At 38.1% G+C, this 23,284-nt stretch overlaps 1 protein-coding gene across 1 annotated transcript in view; it reads right to left on the bottom strand.

Annotated features, from left to right (window-relative positions):
• Window positions 1-23,249, bottom strand: part of LOC132157065 (coiled-coil domain-containing protein 85A-like) — a 29,978-nt gene extending 6,729 nt beyond the window's left edge. The window contains exons 1-2 of the mRNA XM_059566217.1: window positions 22,607-23,249; window positions 20,849-21,800 (exon numbers count right to left, since the gene is read on the bottom strand). Coding sequence (XP_059422200.1) covers window positions 20,849-21,800; window positions 22,607-22,846 — 1,192 coding nt within the window. The 5' untranslated portion in view covers window positions 22,847-23,249. The remainder of the gene's footprint in view (window positions 1-20,848; window positions 21,801-22,606) is intronic.
• Window positions 23,250-23,284: the final 35 nt, after the last annotated feature.

Below are 23,284 nucleotides of genomic sequence, written 5' to 3'. Positions count from 1 at the left end.
TTAAGGCATTAAGATGTAAACATAAATTAAATGTGTTCTCAGGCATGGTGCTTGAATATAAGATATAATTGCATTTCATGAAGGAGATACTAGTACTTTCAAGACAAAAAAAAATTAAATATATATATATTAGGTTAGGTTAGCTTCAGTTTCAGGCCTTGATACTGATAGCAGCTTTAAACTCAGATGTTGTCTCAATGTGTTTTCTGTCAGCTCCATGAGAATCAACATATCTGGGACATGAATCAAAATCAGGTTGAATCAGAATTCAGTAAGCAAATATATACAAAGCAACAAAGGCAATTCAGCATGCAATTTACACAAAATGTTGTTATATATTTCCAAAAGTATAAAGTTAGAATAATCAAAACGGAAAGTCTAAAAATATGGATACAGAGAGTGAGAACCTCTTACATATTGTATTAATACAATATTATTGCATTTTCAGCCTAACCTGGTGCTTGCATATCAAAAACACCAAAATAATAATTACTCAAGTAAACAGTTGAAGGATTAGTTCACCCACAAAAATGCATTACCTCACTTGCTCACCAATTGATCATCTGCAATAAATGAGTGCCGTCAGAATGAAAGTCAAAACAAATGATAAAAACATCACAATAATCCACAAGTAACACAGACCACTCCAGTCCATCATTTAACAACTTTTGAAGCAAACTATGTGTTTGTAAAAAAAAAAAAAAAAAAAAAAAAAAAAAAACATCAAAGAATTTTGAAATGTCAAACTGCTGGTTCAGGCTAAAATATATTGTAGTGAGAAAGTCATCTTGTCTGAATAAGGAGAGGAACATGCACAGATCAAGCACCGTTATAAGCAAAAACAGTCCAGTTTTAAACCCAAATGTTGGTGAATTTTGATGCGAGAGGACAACAGGGGATGTGCTTTTTTCCACATTGTTATAAATTATAGACCCATGTTTTGTCCAAAAGATACAGTTTAATGTAAAAAAAAAAATTAATAATGGATTTGTTTCTTACATACATGCAGTTTTTCACTCTACAAGATGTTAATTGATGGACTGGATTCATGTGGATTACCTAGAATGTTATGTTTCTATCCACTGTTCTGATGCTGACGGCACCCATATCAAGTCATGCTAAATGTGTCCAAATCTGTTCTGATGAAACTAAATCATCTTCATCTTGGTGGTTCCGAGGTAAGTACATTTGTAGCTAACTGTACTTTCATTCCTTTTGGTCAAACCTTACTATTTTTGTGTAAAGTTTTTTTCTCTCACAAAGATATGTTTGAAATTAAATTCTTGGTGGACCCCTTGGGTACCACAGTGGATCTACTGTACAAAACTTAGTTTGAATACAGTTAAGTGGTCTGTGCTAAATTAGTTGCAGAAAATCATAGAGAAGATAAAGGAGAAAACACAAGAATAAGAAGAATTTCAATACAATGGCTGCTTGTAGCAAAGTAATGAGCCGTGTGGTGTTGTTCTGGGAATGTATTGGAAGTGTCTGAGCAGCACTGCAGTAGAATCTTCATTAACATGGAAGGAGCAGGTGTGCTCCAGCAAGAGATGCAGACAGGACACTGATACTCACTTTCTCAGACTCTATGTGGCCGTTTTTGTGTATCTACTGTGTGTAAATGCATGTTAAAGTGATTAGGAGACAAGAGGCTGATTCAGTGATGTATGTAAACTTCTTCCTTTATAACCAACCTACGTCACTGACTCTGCTTCTTTCTCTATCTTCCTCTTTTGTTTTTCCCCTCACCTCTGCTGTAATCAGTCAGTATAGGGCTTCCCTGCAGTCCTTCAAAAGGTCAGCTGCTGGGCCTCTCATTAAACAGTCCCATCAGCCATCTCTCTAACTCTCTCATCATCTGTGCCAGTTCACAATGCAGTCCGGCCTTTCTGGTTTAAATGAGAACAGAATAAATATTCCTACGAGAAGCAGTGTAGCAGACACAAATCAATACCTCTCAGTCTCTTAGAAAGAAGCACGGGACATACTTGCTCCAGTTTCAGGCAGTCGTTATACATTTTCTCACATTTCCATCTTGATACTAGCATAGCTTTTGTTCAGTATGCAAGAAAAACACAACTCTAAACTATTTTTAAACATGAAATCTAATGACCACCATGCATTTTCTTTGTATGAAAATTGACACCAGTGACAAGCAAAAGGTTACATTTTGATATCAGACAATGAATGCATTTTTATTTTTTTTATAATATTGCTGTCTCTTTGCTAATTAATATCCAATATAGTTTTAGATTTTTTTTTTTTGTGTGTCATACTGGCTCATAGAAAAGCCTAAACCTTTCAGTGTTCGGAAGCAGCGTGGAGAGTGTCAGAAAGGATAAAGTAGCCTTGTGAGTCAATAAGCATACAGGAAAAATATTTTTTGCATCAGTCCACTGGACCTTTGGCCTGTTCGCTAGTGGTTGAATGGAGAGATGATAAAACGCAAGTGAAAAGAGAAGCGCCTGTCTTTGATGTCCTCTGAGCAGACACACTATTCTGTTGTTCAAAGAACTCTCTCTCTCTTTCACACACACACACACACACACACACACATGGTAGCCACTTTTTTGTAGAGACCATTCAGCAATTACAAGGAGACAGCTCAGACAATACGACTACATCTGAATCTATCAACACACACACTTCGTTCTCTGCATATTATGTGCAGTATCGTTATCAGAGAGACACTGTAATCCAAAAAATTGCCCAAGGTGACTTTCGGGATACATTTATCAATACATTAAGGCCTGTCACTTGAATTCAAGAGGCCCATAGAGCCAAATTTCATGGATGTAGGGCAATGAAACTTATGAAGCACTCATGATTTAGTTGTTCCTAGTATATATGTTAAGCTCACATTCAGATTATTGATGTATCAATAAGTGCATCATAAACCTTGCTGCTGTAGCTATATCAGTGTGTATTAAACTCCAGCAATGCTTTAAGAACTGAAATCTACATTTTAGTGATCTTATAATTACAGATTAATGTGATTTGCAGAGAATATTATTCCTTTGTACGGCTGCCGGTTAACAGATTTAAGTGTTACAATATTTCACATTTATTTAATTAGTATTTTAATTGTTATTTGTATTTGTACAGACCATTTTTGAACATCGTTTTAAAATCGTTTGCAAAATCATAGACTATATTATACCACAGAATGTAATACTTTGTGGGTCTTTTATGTCAGCTGCAATAGAAATGGTCAGAAGTTCAGAATCAGGTTTGAGGAGCACATTAATATTAATGCTTTAAACGCACTAAAACAAAACATAATGGGAGGGAATTGACTTCAAAGTGAAAAGCTAATGAGACGAGGAGGAATAACTCATTGGCCTACTTAACAGGATGTTCTGGGAGAAAACCTGATCGCTATCTTAAACGCACTGTGCTCGCTGCTGCCCTTACGAGGAATGAATGTCAATGAACCAAAACTTCCCACCTCTGCTGAGATCCTCCAGTCATCCTACAGTATATTCCCCCAGGACAAGGTCAACCCTTAATGAGCTTCTTTGCAAATAAATCTGAAATCCGGACCCCGCTGACATCACCGATTTCCTACAGGCAAAAGAGGTCTATTTTTATAAGCATATTTGCGTGACTGTTTTTTAATATTTTGATGCCCTCCACACCATGTTTGTGCTGTCATAGAGTATGAAGCATTGGGAAGCCATCAAGGAAATCAGGTCAGTTAAGAGATTAAATCACTATTTGAAAAAAATTGTTTACGCAATGTACTTTCCCTCAGGGCAAATTATACAATAATCACTATTCAGAGTGAAGACAGTCTGTCTCTGCAGAACTCAGGAACACACTATCCTAACAAACATAGGAAAGAGTCTTCCCTGAGGAGAACCTTTTCTCAGAGGTGTACAAAGCCCTTATTGCCAAGAACATTGAAGACATTGAATTCCCCTATAGATGGCAAATAGTTATAAATGGGGGTTTAAATGGTGGAAAGCAAGTCCTAATAAGATAACGAACATATATTATGACATATACACACTCACACACTGGAGGGTGGGATGCTCTACTGACCCAGCTTCAAGAAGCAATTTCCCTGAAGCACTGCAGTGTTCATCCCAAAACACAGTAGTGCTTCAGATTTTCCATAAATGCTATGTGTGTCTCCAATAGAGCTCAAGCACGTACTGTACTTGTAAAAAAAATGACACCTCACCGAAAACCTGGGTCTCTTTGTCATTTGAGACCATCTGCACAAACAAAAATACACAAGATGACATCTTCCTCTTTACATGTTCAAGTGCTACATTTTTCCAATGTTATGGTTATTTTGAAATCAAATAGAAGCCATTAAAAAAAAGCTGTTTAGGAATTTGAAAGTGTGCTTGCTAATCTTATCTGTTGAGAAAATATGGATAACAGTAAAAATAAATGTATTGTTAAAAAAAAAAGGTTCACTCTGACCATTTTGTGAACTGATTCAAGCAATTTACTGAAAAGTCTGACTCAAAAAATCATTCTGAAGACAGTAGTACATAAATCATTTGGATCACTTTTTTATATCTACTGTATGTTGTTTTAATGATTGAATGCTCCAGTCACCAGTTCAGTTTACCCTTCGCAGGGAGTGTGATTGACAGGTGATCTGACCAATCATAACAACGAATCTGTTATTTTGTCCAACAAAAGACTTTGTTTTAAATCAAAAGTAACCTGTTTTGTCTTTTCTGTTGGTGTGCTGTCATTGCTTTGCTGCAATGTAAATTTCACTGTGTGAGAACGTTTGAAGTGGAAGCACTGCATGGCTGCACAGCAGTAACTATTGGGAGTGGGTTTTTGCAAAGGGTTAATTACTTGAATTTTTGTATTCGACAAATAAAATTACAGCAACATGGGAGTAAGTAAATGATGACAGAATTTTCAATTCTGAATTTATTAAGAACAAAATATTTTTTGCCTGTGTGTATAGATTATGGCGAGAATGAGAGAGGAAGGAAAATAACAGTTTTAACAAAGATCTAAAGGATCTAAAGGTTGTGTGATTGATGTCGTGTGCCGCTGGATTCAGCTGTACAGATGACATCATGTCCTCCCTCTGACGACTCTGTGAGTAGCTTCCACACACATCCCTGTCAGCCCTATAAATAACCACAAACAGCCCGAGTCTCTTGCCTGAGAGAAATTAGCCTTTTTCCAACTCGCATGTAAAATGAGCAGGTTGTCTAAATTATTAGTATTCGGGATACAGTAGGAAAACAATACATGGATGACTAACAACAGTACATCTGCTGTCAGTGTTCAAATAGAAGTTTGCTGTCTGTTAAATGGTTTTTGGAGGGGTTTTCTCACATTTTGAAGAGTTTTATCACTAGCCTGCTAGGCTGAAAGACCGTCTAAAACCAAATTGTACTTTTATTGTACTTGTTTATAACTGTTGTGGTAACTGTCAACAATAGTGTGTCACAGGTCATTTTCCTGTCCTGTCTGCCCTTATACTGAGCTCATAGCACATGCTCTTCAACTGCATGAATAAATGCAGTGGCACGCCCTGTATAACATTTCATATTATAGCGCAAATTAAACAACAAGCATGTAATGTCATAGTTAGCCTATGTCCTCAGTTAAGAGATGAAGTTACCAAAAACAAAAAAAAACTGTTAAGGCGTGCTGCTTTAAGTAACACACCCAATTCAACTTGTCAGCTCATTAGGGACTTTAAGACCTGAAGCATGCCATAAAAGGTAAAGAGTTGTGAGAAAATACGATGCGTGTCAGATCCACGTTCAGCAGCGGTGGCTCTTAAAGATGCCAAAATAACCTAAATAATCCAGTTGCTGTGATGTCTATTAATCAAACAACAAAAGAAAAAAGGAGGAAATCTATAACTTTTGTAGCTTTTTGAATAAAAAATAAATAAAATTTCCTAGAGACAGTAGTTGCATAGGTATCAGTGATACTTACCTTCAGTCATAAAAAAGATACCATTAAACAAATATTATAAATATACTGTCTTTATGTTATTTCTACGTTAATTTGATGATTGAATGTAAAATTATTGCGATATTAAAGTATATTTGAAAACTTTAATGTTAAGTAGGATTGATTGATTTCTAAATTTACATAAAAAAAATTATGATTGACATTTTACACATAATTTATTAACGGTTAGAAAGTAAGTTCTGAATTTAGTTAAGTACATTGTATGAATTTAGACTTCCTTGTTCTCTTCTTAAACTTAGTGATCTGACTACTGCCTCTTAATGTTCAATAAATCTATAAGTGATTGATTTGGAAAGTAGGCAGCGACATAACACAATACTCAGCATAATAATACAAAATAGTGTAAAATAATCTAAATTTAATTACACCAAACTATTTTTCAACATTTTTCAGAACTGAATGAAATATAACTTATATAATAATATAACGTAATAAAGTATTTTTCTTTCTGTGAACTTATCACAGTGCATTCTGGGATTTCACTGATGACCCCTTATAATGCAGAATCTGTAGGCACCTCACTAGGTTTTGAAATTGAGTCTAAATTACCCTTCAATACTTTACATACAGCACTGTTTTGTATGTATATCTCCCTGCATCCATCTTTTCCTCTGGTTCTGAAGATTGTAATTCCCTGATATGATTAAATATTTATGAGCATAAATTGAAAAAGGGGTCATTTTGTGTGGCTGTATTTTCCAAACTCCGTCAGCACATTATGAATTTCAAAATGCATGTCAGGTCATGCATTCAGATGATTTATAAAGAGCGCAATAGCAGTGTTTATGCTGAAGGGAGTCCATAAATACCCACAGTTAGCTGCCTGCACACTGCCCTCCTCCCACAGAGAGCACTGCATGGTTTGAGGTTCCTCCCTGAGTATTACCTCTCTCATCTGCATAGAAATTTCATTAATTTTAATGGTCTTACCAATTACCTGGCTCTGTTGCCCAATTTCATTTTGTCTAAAGCTACTTTTATTGTCTGTGTGTAGATGGGGAGATGGAAAGCTAGGGTCTGCCTCTGAGCTAGCAGGACTCTTCTAGCTTCTATTGCTGCTATTACTAACTGCACGTGTGTTCACTTGTATAAATAGTTGTCCACTCGAAAAAGTAGTTAAATCAAAGTTGTTTTTTTAAAAATTGGAAACAAAGTGTAGCCTTGCCACCCTGTAGTGTGCCAGGAGGAGAAGCAAAAAAGAAAATACAGTATACTAATATTACACTCATAATGCAAGATGGTTGTGTAATATGACTCACAAGCTGAGGCAGACTGCTGCTTGTGCATCACAATAAGCACAGAGACCTTGAATAAGATGGAAAGATTTTGGTTTAGTATTTTATTACTAAAACCACACATCGACATCATTGCTGTGAATTATTCCTTATATAGTTTTATACATTTGTATGTATTAGGGTTGGTCGACAAAATTGGAGGTGGGGGGTCAGGTAGCACAAGAGCTAAGTTATTCTTCTTTTCCACACTGAAAGCATACACAGCATGCCGCTTTCTGAAGCTGATACATGAGTGTCCTACAGTCTTTTTCTGCCTATGCCTAGAAATGTGACCCAGCTGTACGAGCCAAGAGCAAAAGTGCAGTGCTTTCACCATGAAAAAGAGTTTCACCTCACTCCCTGTCCTGCTGTCTATGTTTCTCTCTCTCAGTCCATCTCTTACTTTTAACTTATATAGCACAGCAGTCTATTCCTGCCCACACCACAGTACACAAAATCCCCAGTCAGCAATAAACATAAACATGCATACTAAAACACATGCTGGATCACTGTGATAAAGTCCATATATTTTCTGAACTGACAGTGGCTAACTTCCTAAAAATACAGTGTGAAGTATTTCTTCAAAATACGCAGTTCAAGGTACTAACAAACCTAGCTGCTACAAATGCTAATGTTAGCATGCCAGCTAAAATGAATTATAAACTGATTAGCAAGTGTAGCCTACCATGTTTTTGGACTCCAAAAGCATCTTTCTCGTGTGACTGATATTCAAAAGTAGTTCTGTATTCAGACAGAATTTTTCCGATTTTCAATTTAAACCAAAGATACTTTGTTTTTTTAGAAGGGCTTACATTCTGCTGTCTTTCACATAACAGCTCTAGACAGTCAAGCTGAATTAATGCACACTCTTACCTGGGCTTAAGCCCAGATCCCCAAAAAGGCCCAGTGTTGCTGATATGTATGACATATTAAAATTGATCACCAGAATTTACAATGTGTTGCTATGTTTTCACTGCTTTCGCTTGAGTGTGTAGCTCTGAGAAGGTGGGGATTTGTCAAGTTGAATGCTCCGAATGCTCTTTCCTGACTGCACTATTGTCACGTCTTCTGACCACCAGTGTGAGCAGAGAGCTACCGACACGGTGACACAGCCAGATACAATGAATAAGATTTAATGAGAGCAGAGTGGAACAGAGCTAATATACAGCTACACACATAGTGGATATTCAGCATGTATCTGGCATTTAAAATAAAGTATTATAGACTTCCTTGTCTTGTACCAAGAGTATTCATGCGAACACTGAAAACCGAAAAGGTTCTATCTATGATCAAGTCATCATGTTTAATGCATTTGAAAGTTGACAATAGTTATTCTTTAGCTTGCTAATACCATCCTACTAATATTTATTTTATATCGTCTGGCCTCATCCTTCTGAGCAGTTCACAGGGGGAACAATGTTTCTATATTCTTTATTATTTTTTAAACTGGTAGAGCATAGCCAAAGCAATGTCATGGATTCAGTTTCCATAAAACTGTATGTAAAATAATTTGCAATGTTTTTGAAAGAAATATTTTATGCTTACCTAGTGGTATTAATACTAATATTGTAAAATATTATTACAATAAATGAAATGTTTTCAGTTTTCAGCATTTTCAGCAGCTGAGTTTGAAGCTGAATTTTCACATGATCCTTAAGAAATTACTCTAATATACTGATTTGGTGCTGATTATCAATTTTACAAGCAGTTGTGCTGTTTAATATTTTTGGAAACTGAGATTTTCGTATGAGTATTCAAAATAATTCAAGTGTTTTTATTTTCCAATAAAAACATCAAGAAGACATTATAATGTCAGAATGCATTTTTGCGGGCTTAACTATTAAACTATTAACCTATTGAACCTTTTTTAACTGAAGTACCAACACTTGCTGTGACTTGAACCACTAATTCACCACAACACACAAACACCAACCACTAGTACATACTTGCCACTGGCAAAGTTCAACACACTTTCAAAAAGACGTGTGTGAACTCCTTCCCATTAACTGGACATCGATTTTTCCTAGAATGAGATCGTATTTTCTCAGCCTTTCCAATGAAAGCAAACCTCTTAATGTATGTATATATTTTTTCTTCTGCTTCTATAGAACACACATAATGTTAGGTTAAATGTGGCCCTTCAGGCTACTGTATGAGCCCTTAAAAAAAATGTGTAGATTGGGTAACAGCTCTGCAGGGACCCTGACCACTGCAAGTCCTCATGTTCCCTCTTTCTGAGGTAGCAATCAATGGTTTCTGCCTTGAGCCAGCAGGGAGATAAACAGGGGTTCTAGACAGAGAGCAGGCTGGCTCTGGTCCTCTTAGCAAGAATTCATAATATTTTACATAATCTCTCCATGTTGCCGGACAGCACAGAAGCTAGTATTGGTAGAGATGGCACTGGGTTTCATTAGGAACACAGGGCTTTTGTTAGCACACTTGAATGTCTTCCAGGGGACTGGAGAGATCAAGGGCTAAATGTGAGATGAATAATATTATATAAGATTAAATAAACTATTATTGTAAAATATGGGCCAGCAGCCAATAATTGAGATTGACAGGGCATCCTGGGCCCGGTTCCCCAAAACGTTCTTATCGCTAAGTAGTTCTTAACCTATTCCTTAACCTCTCTCTTAACCTTATGGCACGGTTCCCGACACGTTCGTATGCTAAGTATATCTTCTGTAAGTCACACTTTCGTAAGGTTGGTCCGGACCATTCGTAGCTCTCTCTTAGCGTTATTTGAGCTCATGACGCTACTGTACAGCTGTCTTTAGAAACCAGCGCAGCAAAGTACAAGTCAAACTATGGTACGTTGACAATTTTGTGGCTCAACAATGATTTTCTGTTATTTTTTAAGACTCATAATAAATTATGTTCGCAATGGATACAGGCCTATTTATGAAGTTGACTTTATGTGGTTACAGAACTAATAAGGTGGTAATTAGCCTAGGCTTTTTCGTAATGTAATTAAAGCGAATTGACAATCAATTTTTTGATAATTAAAATCTGGCAAACAATATGGCTCTAAATGGCTAAGATCTATAAATGGGTAATCATGGTGGTGTCCAGTAAGCGACCAACTATAGCAGCGATCTAACGTGTGCTTGTATTGAATCAAAGACGGAGCCGGACGCGGAGCTGTTTAGCCCATGTCAATTTTTTTTATTTGGCAAAACTTAAGCCCTTTTGACATTTTGCCTGATGTGGCTATATTAAAAAAAAAATTCGCCTCCCAAGACAGCTCATTATGGAGCTGCTGGACCTTCTCAGATCTGCGCTTGCCAGGCTAAAGCAGCGGAATTTTGCTTAAAGCCCTGAAGCCCAGCGCTACTTTTTTTTTTCTTTTTTCTTTTTTGCTACAGAGAGATTCATCGAGGTCGTGGGAGAGGGCTACGGCCTAATCAAGACCTCGGTGTGGAGGTGCGTCCACACTGTCTCCAACACCCTTCTGCGCCGTGCCGGGGATTGCATCCTGGTGGATGGCACACTCATCCCTATCGCCAATTCAACAGTGATTGATCAGGCGTAGGCTACTCATCGCGAAAGGGAGACGCGGCCATAAACGTGCAGGTTATAGTGGACCATAAGGGTGTGATATCTGACCTGTTGGTCAGCAAAACTTCAAGTTCCTCTGACGAGAGGCTTGATGCCCTTTTTTACGTTGCTTCCTCAGCATATTTTGTATCTAACTCTCTCTCTCTCTCTGTTCATTGTAGATAGGTTGCTTTTTATTAAAAACATAAACCAATTGCAATCAATACCGCATTAAACAGAAGTAACTGCAGCTGCTTGCCAATCAATTCTGATTGTAAAGTACCTTACCATTAATATAAAAGTGTATTATATAATTTTCATAAGTCGTTAAACCAATGTCAAAAAGCGGCACAACGGGATAAGGAGGGTGGATGATTAGCGAAGGATACCCGGCTCGTCCAACCGTCACAACATATCATGTGAACATATTACTGACCATTTGATAATTTAATTTATAGTCTATTTTCTACTGATAACTTAAACTATGTTAAAATAAATGTTACTGTAATAATTTGAGGAATGTTTCATTTGCATAGAACGTGTTGTCTTTCTTAACGCTAATGCACCTTCATGTGAAGTGGAAAATCGATTCATGAGCAATCGATGCCAACTAATTCAGCACCCTGACTTTGGACAGCGCTCTTGTAACGTCGGACGTAAGAGGCAGCGTGCTAAGAAGCTTCCTAAGGGACACTTCGGGGAACACACTTAGAAACATCAACAACTTTGGTAAGATATATCTTTCGATGTCTTCTTGGCGCTAAGAGTGAACGTTATCGGGGAACCGGGCCCTGGACAAAGACACTGACTGTCTTGTAATCTTTGTCTCTTACAGAGGCCTCTATAACAACAAAGCACTAAGGAAGCATGCTGTGTATACATGACTGCATTGAGTTTAGATTTCATTACTGCTTTACAATGGTTTATAATTTCATTATGAGAAGGCATCTTATTTTTCCTTTCAGAACTCAAGATTAATACTCAAGTTTTATTATTCTTGAGGGAAATGGACAAAAAGAAAGTCTGAAGGACTTGAAAGTGAAATAGTGAAAGTGAAAAATACTCTGCTAATAATAAAAAAAAAAAAAAAAAAAAAAAAGGTCAAAATGATTAATCTAGGAGCAAATACCAAACTATCAGAAACCGAGAAGTTATTTTAAACAGTGTATTTTTTTTGAGCTGCAGTTTATGAAAAGCGAGCTACTTTGCATTCAAGGTATACATTTAATACATGTAAGCATTTCTTTCAAATCAAATCCATGAACTTAGCATTGTTAGTGTTATGCTCTCCTTTTTGAGTTGTTTGACGTGAACATAAATATTGGTATATACAGGTGTAGTCCATGTCAGATCAGGCTGTTGCTAAGGCTGATTTAAGGATGAGATTCTAATATTTTCAAAAAAAATTGCCTCCTTGAATTATTCATTATTTCTAGGTCAATGGGTATGGGATTTCAAGCATTATGATTGCAATCCACATATAAATTAAAAGATGCATACACAAACTTGTTCACTTTCCACATCAGTGGAAAAATTTCATTCCAACTGGTTCAGAGACTCCTCCTTAGGGTAAAAATATGCAGATATTTCAGTAAACCTATTTCATTGGGTACCCATTGATAAACAGTTATTGAAAGTTTAACACCACCTGCATTGCTTTTTTATGAACTAAAATGATGTAGCGGTCAATGCTGTGTTTATTTTGTACTAAATTCCTTTTCACTGTCTATTTCGCATATCTTAAATTCAGTGTTTCTCCTCCTCATTGCAGTAGCAGAAAGCCTAAATCAATTGCTCACTTGTGCGCTAATGAGAGATCAATAAACACTGCAGCTCTCCACTTCCAAGAGTGTTCACCTATTTTCCCCAGAAACCGTCTCATCAGATTCGTTTTCTACACCACATGTAGCACACCGAAATTAATGCATACCAAAGTCCGCATGAAAACGAATAGATTATGGAATTAGCAACTGCACACTGCGATCACAGGGGGGCTAAATTGCTGTCTGTTTAGGACACAGCTTAGCAGGATTAGAATTTTTCATTAAACCATAAAACAAGCAGACAGTCATTAATTATGGCTGAGCATTCAAGATCAGTCATTGGCCAGGTTGCAAAGAGCTAAGTAGATTTAATTTAGTACCAGGCTTCTGAGAACTGTTTCCTAACTGTTATGCAACCCCTGGCTCCCCAGCAAGAGAGCAAAAAACAACCGTCTGATGCCAGCCGTGATCGCCAAGGCCTTTACCTCTTGAGAAATGAAAGAAAAAGAAATTAAATTCCACTTAAATGTCAAGGCAAGCAACTATATATGTATTCCACAGATTGCAAATTAAATTACTGCAAACGGCCAAAGCCTTGTACCTCCACATCAGCCTGGAACTACGACGAAAGCCCACAAAGCGTGAATCGTGAACAGCCAGCAATGCTTGTTCTGTGTCACATTACCAATGCAAATGCAGCAGATCTACAGCATTATTCATTATTTACACATCGCACTGACAGATGGTCTGATGGATGGACGGTATGATTTCTCAACACTGGGCCCTGAGGAACATTTACAGTAGTTGGAGACCCCATTTAAAGCAGATGTAGAGCTATATTTAAGAAGAGGTCGGTCAAGGTCAAACACAAGGTCTTCTGTGGGTCGGGTCAGGGCAGGGTGGGGCGTTTTAGAATGCACTTCATTGTTTTGACTCTTCAAGCTTAACAAACAGCATAGAAAAGAGTAGAAAGTACTCAGAAAACAAACTTAAAGAGACAGTTTACCCAAAAACGAGAATTCTGTAATCATTTATGGTGTCAGTCCAAACGTGACTTTCTTCAGTAGATTTTATTTTCTTTCTCTACATTCAGTGAAAGTCATAAAGGTTTGGAACGACACAAGCATGAGTCAATGATGACAGAACTTTTTCATTTTGGGTAAACTAACCTTTAAACCTTTTCCCTGAACTCAAAGTAACTTCTGTAATCCAATTAATTTAAGCAATTATGGCTCTTATGAGATATAGTTCTTATGAAAATGTATTATTTGTTAAGTTACTGTCAAAGTTCCCCAAATATTTTGCTTGAAGTTCTAAGTTTTTAGATTCAAAAACAAATACCATTTGAAGTCCTTCACAGAAAACTTCTTTCTGTGAATTTCTTTAAACCCTTAAATTAGACTGCTTGCAGCTGTTATTTTACTGATATATTAAATGCCTAGCAATCAGAAAATCATTAGAACGTGACAGTAAATAACATTCTGTCATTTCTGCTTTCATCACAAATCTTGCTAAAAAAAACTGACAGAATGACAAACCATATAAAGAGTTTCCTTGGTAAATCTTTATATATATAACTGTGGATTTGCACCAGGAGAAATAAAATATACTTTTTAAACATTCTCAAAACCTTGTTTTGTTTTATTTGTTCTGTAAGTCACAGAATATGAAATTGGCCCACACCAGAACCACTCTGAACATTTATATACTGACCACCTCTCAACTATAGAGCAGCTGATTTGGTCAAAAAACGAGAATCATCAGAGTTGCTGTGGACTGCAAGACACACCCCAGGAAGGGAGGAGAAAAAGAGAAATCCGACTGTCACAACCTTCTTAAGGGATAATCCAGGCTGGCTGGCCGCGGCCAAAAGGGATAAACTGTAATGCCCTGCTCAGAATGTGAGCATGTGGTTCCATGAAGAGTGTAAATAATTTTTTTTTTACTGATTAACCAAATTTTTTTTATATATTTTTTTAAATGTGTATTTATGACTTAGACACACTGGGGATTGTCAGTCTCTACTAAAATGCGAGTTCTGAGGGATCTGGAGCAGTAAGCAGATTGAAAAGTGAGGATATGCACCAGCCCAGAGCATCAGCGGAAAAATTTAATTGGATCTGGACTATTAGGAAAAGACAGTTTTGGTCTGAAGAAATAATGAAAGAACACAAGTGTATTTCATGAAAAGTGAATGACTGAAAGAAGGGAAAGAGGATGAGAAAGAAAGAGAACAATATACATAAAATACATAATACAAAATACATAAATCATCAGCAGGATGGATCTCAGTACAGGCTGTCTCAGTGTTTCCCCTTCCATTATATCCTCCCCCACCCTTAAGGTCAAGTTAATTTTATAAAATGTTATTGTCTTTATAGTGCCAGATCACAACAGAAGTCATTCAAGGTTACCTTTCCTATAGAACAGGTCCTTGTTCTATATAGCCTTATGTTTAGGGTTGGGAATCATTTGAAAATTTCCAGTTCCGGTCCTGCCTAAAAGTTCCAGTTCTGTTTCCAATTCCATTAAAATCAATAATCCAAAAAAATAAATAAATAAATGTGTTAATGAAAAATGCACAATACTCAACTACTCAATGTTCAATACTGTTTATTACTTAATGTCAACTTAATTTAAAAGTTGGCAAAGTCAAAATTCAACATATTTTACAGTATACAGATCTTCATAAGTAGGGTTGGGTATAGTTAGAAATTGTCCGGTTCCAATTCTGGTTCCATTTAAATGAACTATTATGTTTTTTGTTGTTGTTGTTTTTTTTTACTATTCTACCATCATTGAATGTAGTGTTGCTGGAAGGTAGTAAGTAATGTTGAGTAATGCTAGTCCATCACTCAGCATATGCTTTAAAGTTTATGTTTTTTACACTAACAATAACATTTTACTTTTCAATCAGGAATAAGCTGGTTGGCCAAATAATGCCTTGAGGGCTAAGACACTTGTTTATTTCCCTAAATTAATGAAATATAAACTGTAATACTTTTAACCATGTACAGGTGCATCTCAAAAAATTTTAATATCATGGAAAAGTTATTTACTTCTGATGGTTATGACTTACAGCTTAGGAAAACTAAAAATACAGTATCTAAAAAAAATTGAATATTTTTCTCAATCCAAAAAAGACATAAATGTTCAAGATCTCCAAAGCAGGTTTAATTACGCACTCAATGCTTGGTTTGGGCTCCTTTTGCACAAATTACTGCTTCAATGCGGTGTGGCATGGAGGTGATCACCCTGTGGCACTGCTGAGGTGTTATTGAAGCCCAGATAGCGGCCTTCAGCTCCTCTGAATTGTTTATCAGATGTTACTCATGGTTATCAAACCACTTGGAAGTGGTTTTGGCACTGTGGGCAGGTGCTAAAGTCCTGCTGGAAAAGAGAATCAGCATCTCCATAAAGCTTGTCAGCAGATGGAAGCATAAAGTGATCCAAAATCTCCTGGTTGATGGCTGCATTGACTTTGGACTTGATAAAACACAATGGACCAACATCAGCAGACGTCAAATCAACTCTGACTTCAGAAACTTCACACTGAACTTCAAGCAGCTTGGATTATGTGCCTCTCCAGTCTTCTTCCAGACTCCAGACCTTGATTTCCAAATGAAATGCTAAATTTATTTTCATCTGAAAAGAGGACTTTGGACCACTGAGCTATAGTCCAGTTCTTTTTCTCCTTACCCCAGGTGAAATGCTTCTGAAGTTTTTCTGGTTCAGGAGTGGCTTGTTTCAAGGAATGTGACAACTGTAGACCTTTTCCTGAAGACGTCTGAGTGTGGTGACTCTTGATGCATTGACTCCGGCTTCAGTCCAGTCCTTGTGAAGCTCTCCCCAGTTCTTGAATCAGCTTTTTCTGACATTCTTACCAATGTTGTGGTCATCCCTGTTGCTTGTGCACCTTTTCCTACCATACTTTTTCCTTCCAGTCAACTTTCTATGAATATATTTTGATACAGCACTCTGTGAACAGCCAGCCCTGTCAGCAATGACCTTCTGTGGCTTACCCTCCTTGTAAAGGGTGTTGATGATTGTCTTCTGGACAACTGTCAAGTCAGTAGTCTTTCCCATAATTGTGGTTGCATGTTCTAAACTAGCCCAAGAGGAACCCAGTATTTATACTCAAAATTAATCAAACTAATCAAGCTCAAAATGGAATATTGTAATAATTTTTTGAGATACTGAATTTCAAATTTTCCTAAGCTGTAAGTCGTAACCATCAGAATAATAATAAATATATATAAAACAAACTATTGAAATATTTTAGTTTGTGTGCAATGAATTTAGAATCAAGAAAGTTTGCTTTTTTTAATTAAATTAGAAAAAAATGAAGACCTTTTCCATGATATTTAAATTTTCTGAGATGTACCTGTATACACACACTCCATAAAGCCCCTATTTTACAAATAATAATGCAGTCAGGAGATGGTGTGATGCATTGAGTGGTTTCCACATTTTTCCACACCAAATAATCTAACCCTCATACTTACATAACAATAGCAGTCTATTTATTTAGTGGTCCAAGTTGAAGTCAGTATGTATATTAATGACAAAATGGGACAAATAAAATTTAATTTAGTGGCGGCAGGTGCTGCGTGCATCCGGTACATGTACAGTCAGACAAAACGATGTGACAGTTATAAAATTTGCGAGTGCGCATACAGTTATGGAAAACAGTGTGTTTGGGCAGTTAAAGATACAACGCGTCTGTGGAGTGTGCATCATTGGAAACAATGTGCTCAATAATTAAAGAGGCAGGGCCGCATTTCTGTTATTTGGTTTGTGACATCCTTTACAAAAAACATCGGCTCAAAGCTGCTCACAGTGCTTGGTCAAGTGTCTCACCAGAACCATTTTCGGAACCGAAACGTAGAAATTGCTCACAGTTCCGGTTATTTTCATAAAACAGAAACGGTTCTGAATAAGAAAAAATACCCAACTCTACTTATGTTGTTTATCTTGTTTCCATGACAGCATGTCATTTCTGTCTCTACGCTCTCTGCATCGCACACAGTGGAGTTCTGACCCAATGTGCGCGCACACAAGTGAGCAATCCCACTTCCACTAGTATTAAATAATAAGCCAAAACGACTGTTTAAATATGATTTCTGCATGTCTCTGTGTTAATGAATGGCACAGATGCGCTGTTTTGTTTACTACTTGTACTGAAGCGCATGACACTTCCAGTGATATTAAAGGTGCAATAGGTGATTGTCTTTAGAAGAAAAATGTGTTATGTTAGTGGAAAGTCTCTTCACATCCCGATAGCAATCATTAAGTTAAGTGGTCTAAATGTATTTATCTGTATTTATTTATATATTATCTAGAAGGCATAGGACCAAGAAATGAATATCCAATCAAAATGCTCGGTCCGAGCGTTTTAAATAGCTTTCCTACCTGCCTGTCAAGGTATGTATCTGCATACCTCTGGATACGTAATCAGCACGTTCATGAACACTGTGCTGACTGTACTTTTAAAGTTTTCTACGGTGTATGAAACATGATGTAGCACATCGGTTCCCAATTCCAGTCCTCGCGCACACATTTTGCATGTCTCGCTTAGTTAACACACCCGATTCAGATGACCAACTTGTTAGAAGTGAGCTACGTGAATGAACTGTGTTCCAATCGATATGATCCCTTCACTGTGTTTATTGCTCCCTACTCCCTGAGCAGGGGTTTACTTCACTTCGGAACATGGGCTGGAATTGGGAACCGCTGATGTAGCCTATTGTAGTAATGGTGTCTCTGGTATTCTGGACTGTGAGCATAAATGCGTTCAGGGGGCGTGGCTTTGCACTGCGACTACAGGGAGGGTGGGACGTTCACTTTCAGTGCTATCAGGCTAATGTTAGCATTTTCCAAGATCTCCTATTGCACTTTTAACCTCGGCCGTCTCACTATGAGGAAATACTGTAAATACATGAACCACATCTCCAGAACTACTCTGAGAGTCACTTCATGAGCATTTGAATAAAACTATCTTCATACCATATACACACAGAAATGTAAAGGTATTCACGACAACCCATCAAAATAAAAGTTTGGTTTAACTTGAAGACATTGTGGCAGAAATATATTAATATTGTTCAGTAGAATTTACGTAAAAGGCTACTACTAATAATAAAATTATTAAAGCCTTATTTTTAAAGAATAATCATACAATACTTCAATGTTTAATTGTAATATTAAATCACCTTTATTTTCAAAAAACAATTGTTTCATTTTCATTAATTAAATGATAAATTAAATTAATGTTTTATGCCTTAAAAAATATAAATACATCATTCTGAATTTTAAGGAAAAAACTTATAAGGCTGTTGTAAGAATAAATGAAACTTGGTTGTATGCTTTCAGAAAATGACACATGCTGAATTTGGTAAGAATAAAACATAAGGTTGGGGGAAAAAAACAAAACAAAGAATCAACAACCCCACCCCCCACCAAGGCGTAAACCTAGTGGAAACACTGTGTCTGGTACCAAGCTTGCATACAAGGCCTTTGTGCACTCAAAGAAGAAACAAGCCACAGGACATAAGATAAAAGTATAGATTCTAAATCAACCATTAATCTGTCAGGAAGGACACTTCAAGAACTCTACAATTTCATCATAATATACAATCTATAAATCAAAACATCACATTTAAAAAAAAAAAACATTTTCCTACAGAATAGTAGCACTATTTCTAGTTTGAGTTCTGCAGAGCTTACTTTTAGTCAGTGAACTCAGGTGTTAATTAGCAGCTTTTATTTTCCTATTAAATGCAGCGCAAGGTAAACAGCACGCAGCTTCGGGAAGAATCCCACAGCCTTGGCAAGCCACACAACTCAGCACTTTTCTCCTCCAAGAAATCATTAGCAGAATATAGTTGGAGAGAATGCTACACATCAGGAGGATAGTCTGATATTCCTCCCTATTGTTCTGCACACATTTACATGGTTTGTTCTCCAATAATGTACACTGCAGCTTTTCTGATATGTAAGAATCTGTACACAAAGCTATGAAGTATCCATTCAAAGCAAATTCATTTTTAATTTATAACTCACACCAAGAGGATACAGACCATTTTTGTTTAATCCAGTGAAATGTAATTCTGACAGGATACAATAACTTAGATTAGCATTAGGTAGCTCAAACAGCAGTACTTAAACCATTGGTTTGAGCTCATAAAGTCCTACAGAAACTACAAGCAAGATCACCAAGATGATGCTACAAAAAGGAACAAGAGTGACAAGACCCACCTGAGATCTTTACCAGCACCTTGTGGTGTGTGTGTGAAGGGTTTTTTTTTTACTATTGCTGAGGTGTTTATGAGTCTTATGCTGGGTGTATGGAGGTGAATGTAGTTTACTGTAGGAGTTTAAACTATTCGCAGTGTTGTGTGCATATGTACAGTATATATCTGTGTGTGTAATTCAAGAACATTTGTGGGTTGCGACATTCAGCATATTTGCCAGGGTGGCCACTATTTACAACTAAACTGAAAATGCCTTTAAAATTCCAATTAATATCCTAAATTTCAAATGAGATATCGAGCAGAAGGCAGAATTGCAATTCAAATTTGAATTCAAGTAAAACTTACTGAAATTGAAAGAAACCTTTATGGTTTTTTTAAACTAGAAAAGCAAAGTTTTCAAATAAGGAAATTATTTTTTTTTGTTGGAAGTTATGATAGAGGAAACTGTAAGAACATAAGAAAAGGGGGGAAGAAAGGGCTTTTCTTAATCCTGCTCCTTCTCAAGTGCTGCTGACTCATACTTTGCCACTCCACTCACCTGCGTGCATATGACAAATACAGTGGTGTCCACTCCTGGTCCTCCTGGGCAGCACTGTCTTCTGGCTTTTGATGGGCCTCTGAGCTTTTTGGTCTTTCATTGACTTTCATTGACTCATTACAGTGTTCCCTCAGCTGGGTTCCAGAGCATAAAATATGGCTTCGGAGGCACAAGTACAGAGGCTGATTGATAGAAAGCAGCTAAAGCATACTAAAAATCATGGCCCAAGAGGACCAAGACTGGACACCACCGACCTTTACCAGAGATGAGATGTTCTGCTCTAGCCAGACACTAAAGCCCCTGCTCTATCTGGCCATGGCCTCTCCTGAACTGAGCAAAGCAAAACTAAACTAAATGAAGATCATGGCTGGCTGAATGGGATGGTTTAGTGCCTGGCTGGGAATATGGGCTTTACTGGCTTCAGGATAAAGGATAACCATCCCCTCTGCATGTGGTGTACTCAAATGGGACTCTGTGGGTGCTACAGCAGGCTCCAATTTGAACCGTTCATACCGCTATAGATGCTCCGGTGATGAGGGGACATCTCCTCCACGCCCGGCCTCTTCTTTGCCACCTCTCGGCCGGGGCTGCCAAACTTTCCATGCTGATGTCTCAACAACTCAGGGCTCCCAGATATGACACGGCCCTTCTGTAGGTGCTCCGGTGTCCCTGATATAAGCTGTTTGGGTTCTGGACTCCCACACACACTACCCATACTACCACTGTGCTTCTGGAAAAGGTCTGGGCTGCCAGGCGGCTGAGAGGACACCAGTAAGTGTTTTGAGAACTGCTCTGGGCTGCCTCTCTTGCCAAGTTTCTCTGGACTGAGACCCCACAGGCCCTTATGGTCTGGACTGGAGAAGGACCCACAGCGAGACCGGCACACCTGGGGAAAGGTATGTGCTCCATACTCCTGGCTGGTGCTATGTCTTCGGCTTGTTTGCTCAAGACCCTTTGCCTCCTCCCCTGAGCCTGGCTTATGTAGGTGGTCAGGACTGCCTCCAACCGGGCCACCCAACAGCTGCTGCTTATGGGTGAGATGGTCAGGGCTGTCGGTGCTGCCCGCGCTGGAGGTACTGCTCCCGTCACCTACATCCCTTAATAGGCCAGGCCCAGGGCCACTAGCATGAGACAGGCTGCTCTGACTATCAATTGAACTCCTGCAGCCGACTGGTCCCCCAGTACCCGCTGACCCGCCGGTACCTCCAGAGCCCTTCTCCTCATCCAACATGAGGCACAGCTCTCTCAGTTCAAGGTTCTCCCTCACCACTTCCTCCTGCCTCTGCTCCAGCTCTTTCAGCTTCTGCAGGTAAAGTGTCACCTCCTTACGCATGATCCCTGCGCTGTAGTGGCCCAGGCGCTGCCACTCCCTCGACACCTTTTTCCCTTTCTGCCGGTCATCATCCAGAAAGCAGCAGAGGTCCCGCAGCTCCTGGTTGTCCTCTTGCAGCTTCTGATTCACCTCCTGGAACAATAAAATCTATGACTCAAAGCTGATGTCTAAGCAAAGCCAGTTTGACTGATGAAAGTAAAGTTAAACAAATGCTGACATCAGTGCTGCACAACAGAAGACAGAGTATGAAGAAAAGAGACAACGCATATTCTAGCATAATATTCTAGTCAAGTTTTTCAATATTAGTAGAAAAAACTTTCAGAAAAAATTAAAATATATTAACACTAATAATAACATATAATATTCATAATATTAATGTTAATTAATAATCTAAATTAATATTTTAAATGCAAAGGTTCATTTATAAATAATCTTTTTTTATGTTTCTGTGTATGTGTGTGTGTGTGTATACACACACAAAGAGAAGCATTTAAAAATATGTAATAATATTTAAATAATATATTAATCATTATTAATACATATATTTTAATGTTATTGTAATGGTTGTAACTTGACTTTTCAGGATTTACTTTACACAGGGCCTACTTTACACATCTGACTACAAACAATTATTTGTTTTTTCCCCATAAGACAAGTGTTGCCATGTACTGTTCTATTACAAAATGACATTTAAGAGGCACCCAGGGACCTTTAGCCCAATTATACCTCATCATAAAGAACTGTATCTCCAAGGAGCTACATATGAAAAAATGTGGAGATAAAAAGAAAAACTAGTGCCAAAAAACTAAAGCTAGTGCTACAAAACATTAAGGTCAGAGGTGAAAAGCTCTAACTGCTGCTTCTGTCAAGGCCACAGAACGCTTTAAAAATATATATATATATTTTATACAAACATTAAAAAAAGAGTCTCGCCTTACCTTCAGCCCCCGTATTTCGTTGAGATGCTGCTGAAGCCTGCGATTCACCTCTCGGATGAGATTGCTGTGGTCCACTATGACGCTCATCTTCTCAGCCTCGGCTCTGCGGAGCCGGCGAACCAGCTCCTCCTTGCTCCATTTCAGAAGCTCCTCATCCGTAAGTTTGGAAAGGTCCTCTGAGGGACCTTCTGCGCTCTTGGATATGCTCGACGGCAGCTGAGGCTGGGTGGCCTTTTCCATTCTCCCGAGCAACTTATTGAAGTGCTAGGCTATAAAACAAATCGCCGACAAGGCGGTCAAATCCTTCGTTTGCACTTGACTGCAAATTCCCTCTTGTTAGGATATAATTTTTGAGACTACCATTTTAACGATAACTGTACTGTCCATGCTGTCCCCTCTGAAGATAGGGATGCAGCCCTAGAGTACCGGCGAATACTTCTCCTCCTTATGCACTTGCTGTACGGGTGGACCCTCTGTCTCTACGGCAGAGACTCGGTCCGTTTCCATCTGTCCGTGAGTACCCAGTGCGGTGCTGAACCCGCGCATGAAGAAGGCGCACGGCGGGTGGCTTGTGTGCGCAGGGTGCGTGACAGTAGCCTCTCAAATTGCTCGTCTGGCTTAGTAGTGATATTTCTCTCTCCCTCTCTTGCGCTCTCTGTTCCGCCACACGCCCCCTTA

Source organism: Carassius carassius, chromosome 14 (genome assembly GCF_963082965.1).
Source record: "Carassius carassius chromosome 14, fCarCar2.1, whole genome shotgun sequence".
In the NCBI taxonomy this organism is placed as follows: Eukaryota; Metazoa; Chordata; class Actinopteri; order Cypriniformes; family Cyprinidae; genus Carassius; species Carassius carassius.
The sequence above is the reverse complement of the archived record's forward strand: the minus strand, read 5'-3'. Positions and strand labels throughout refer to the sequence as shown.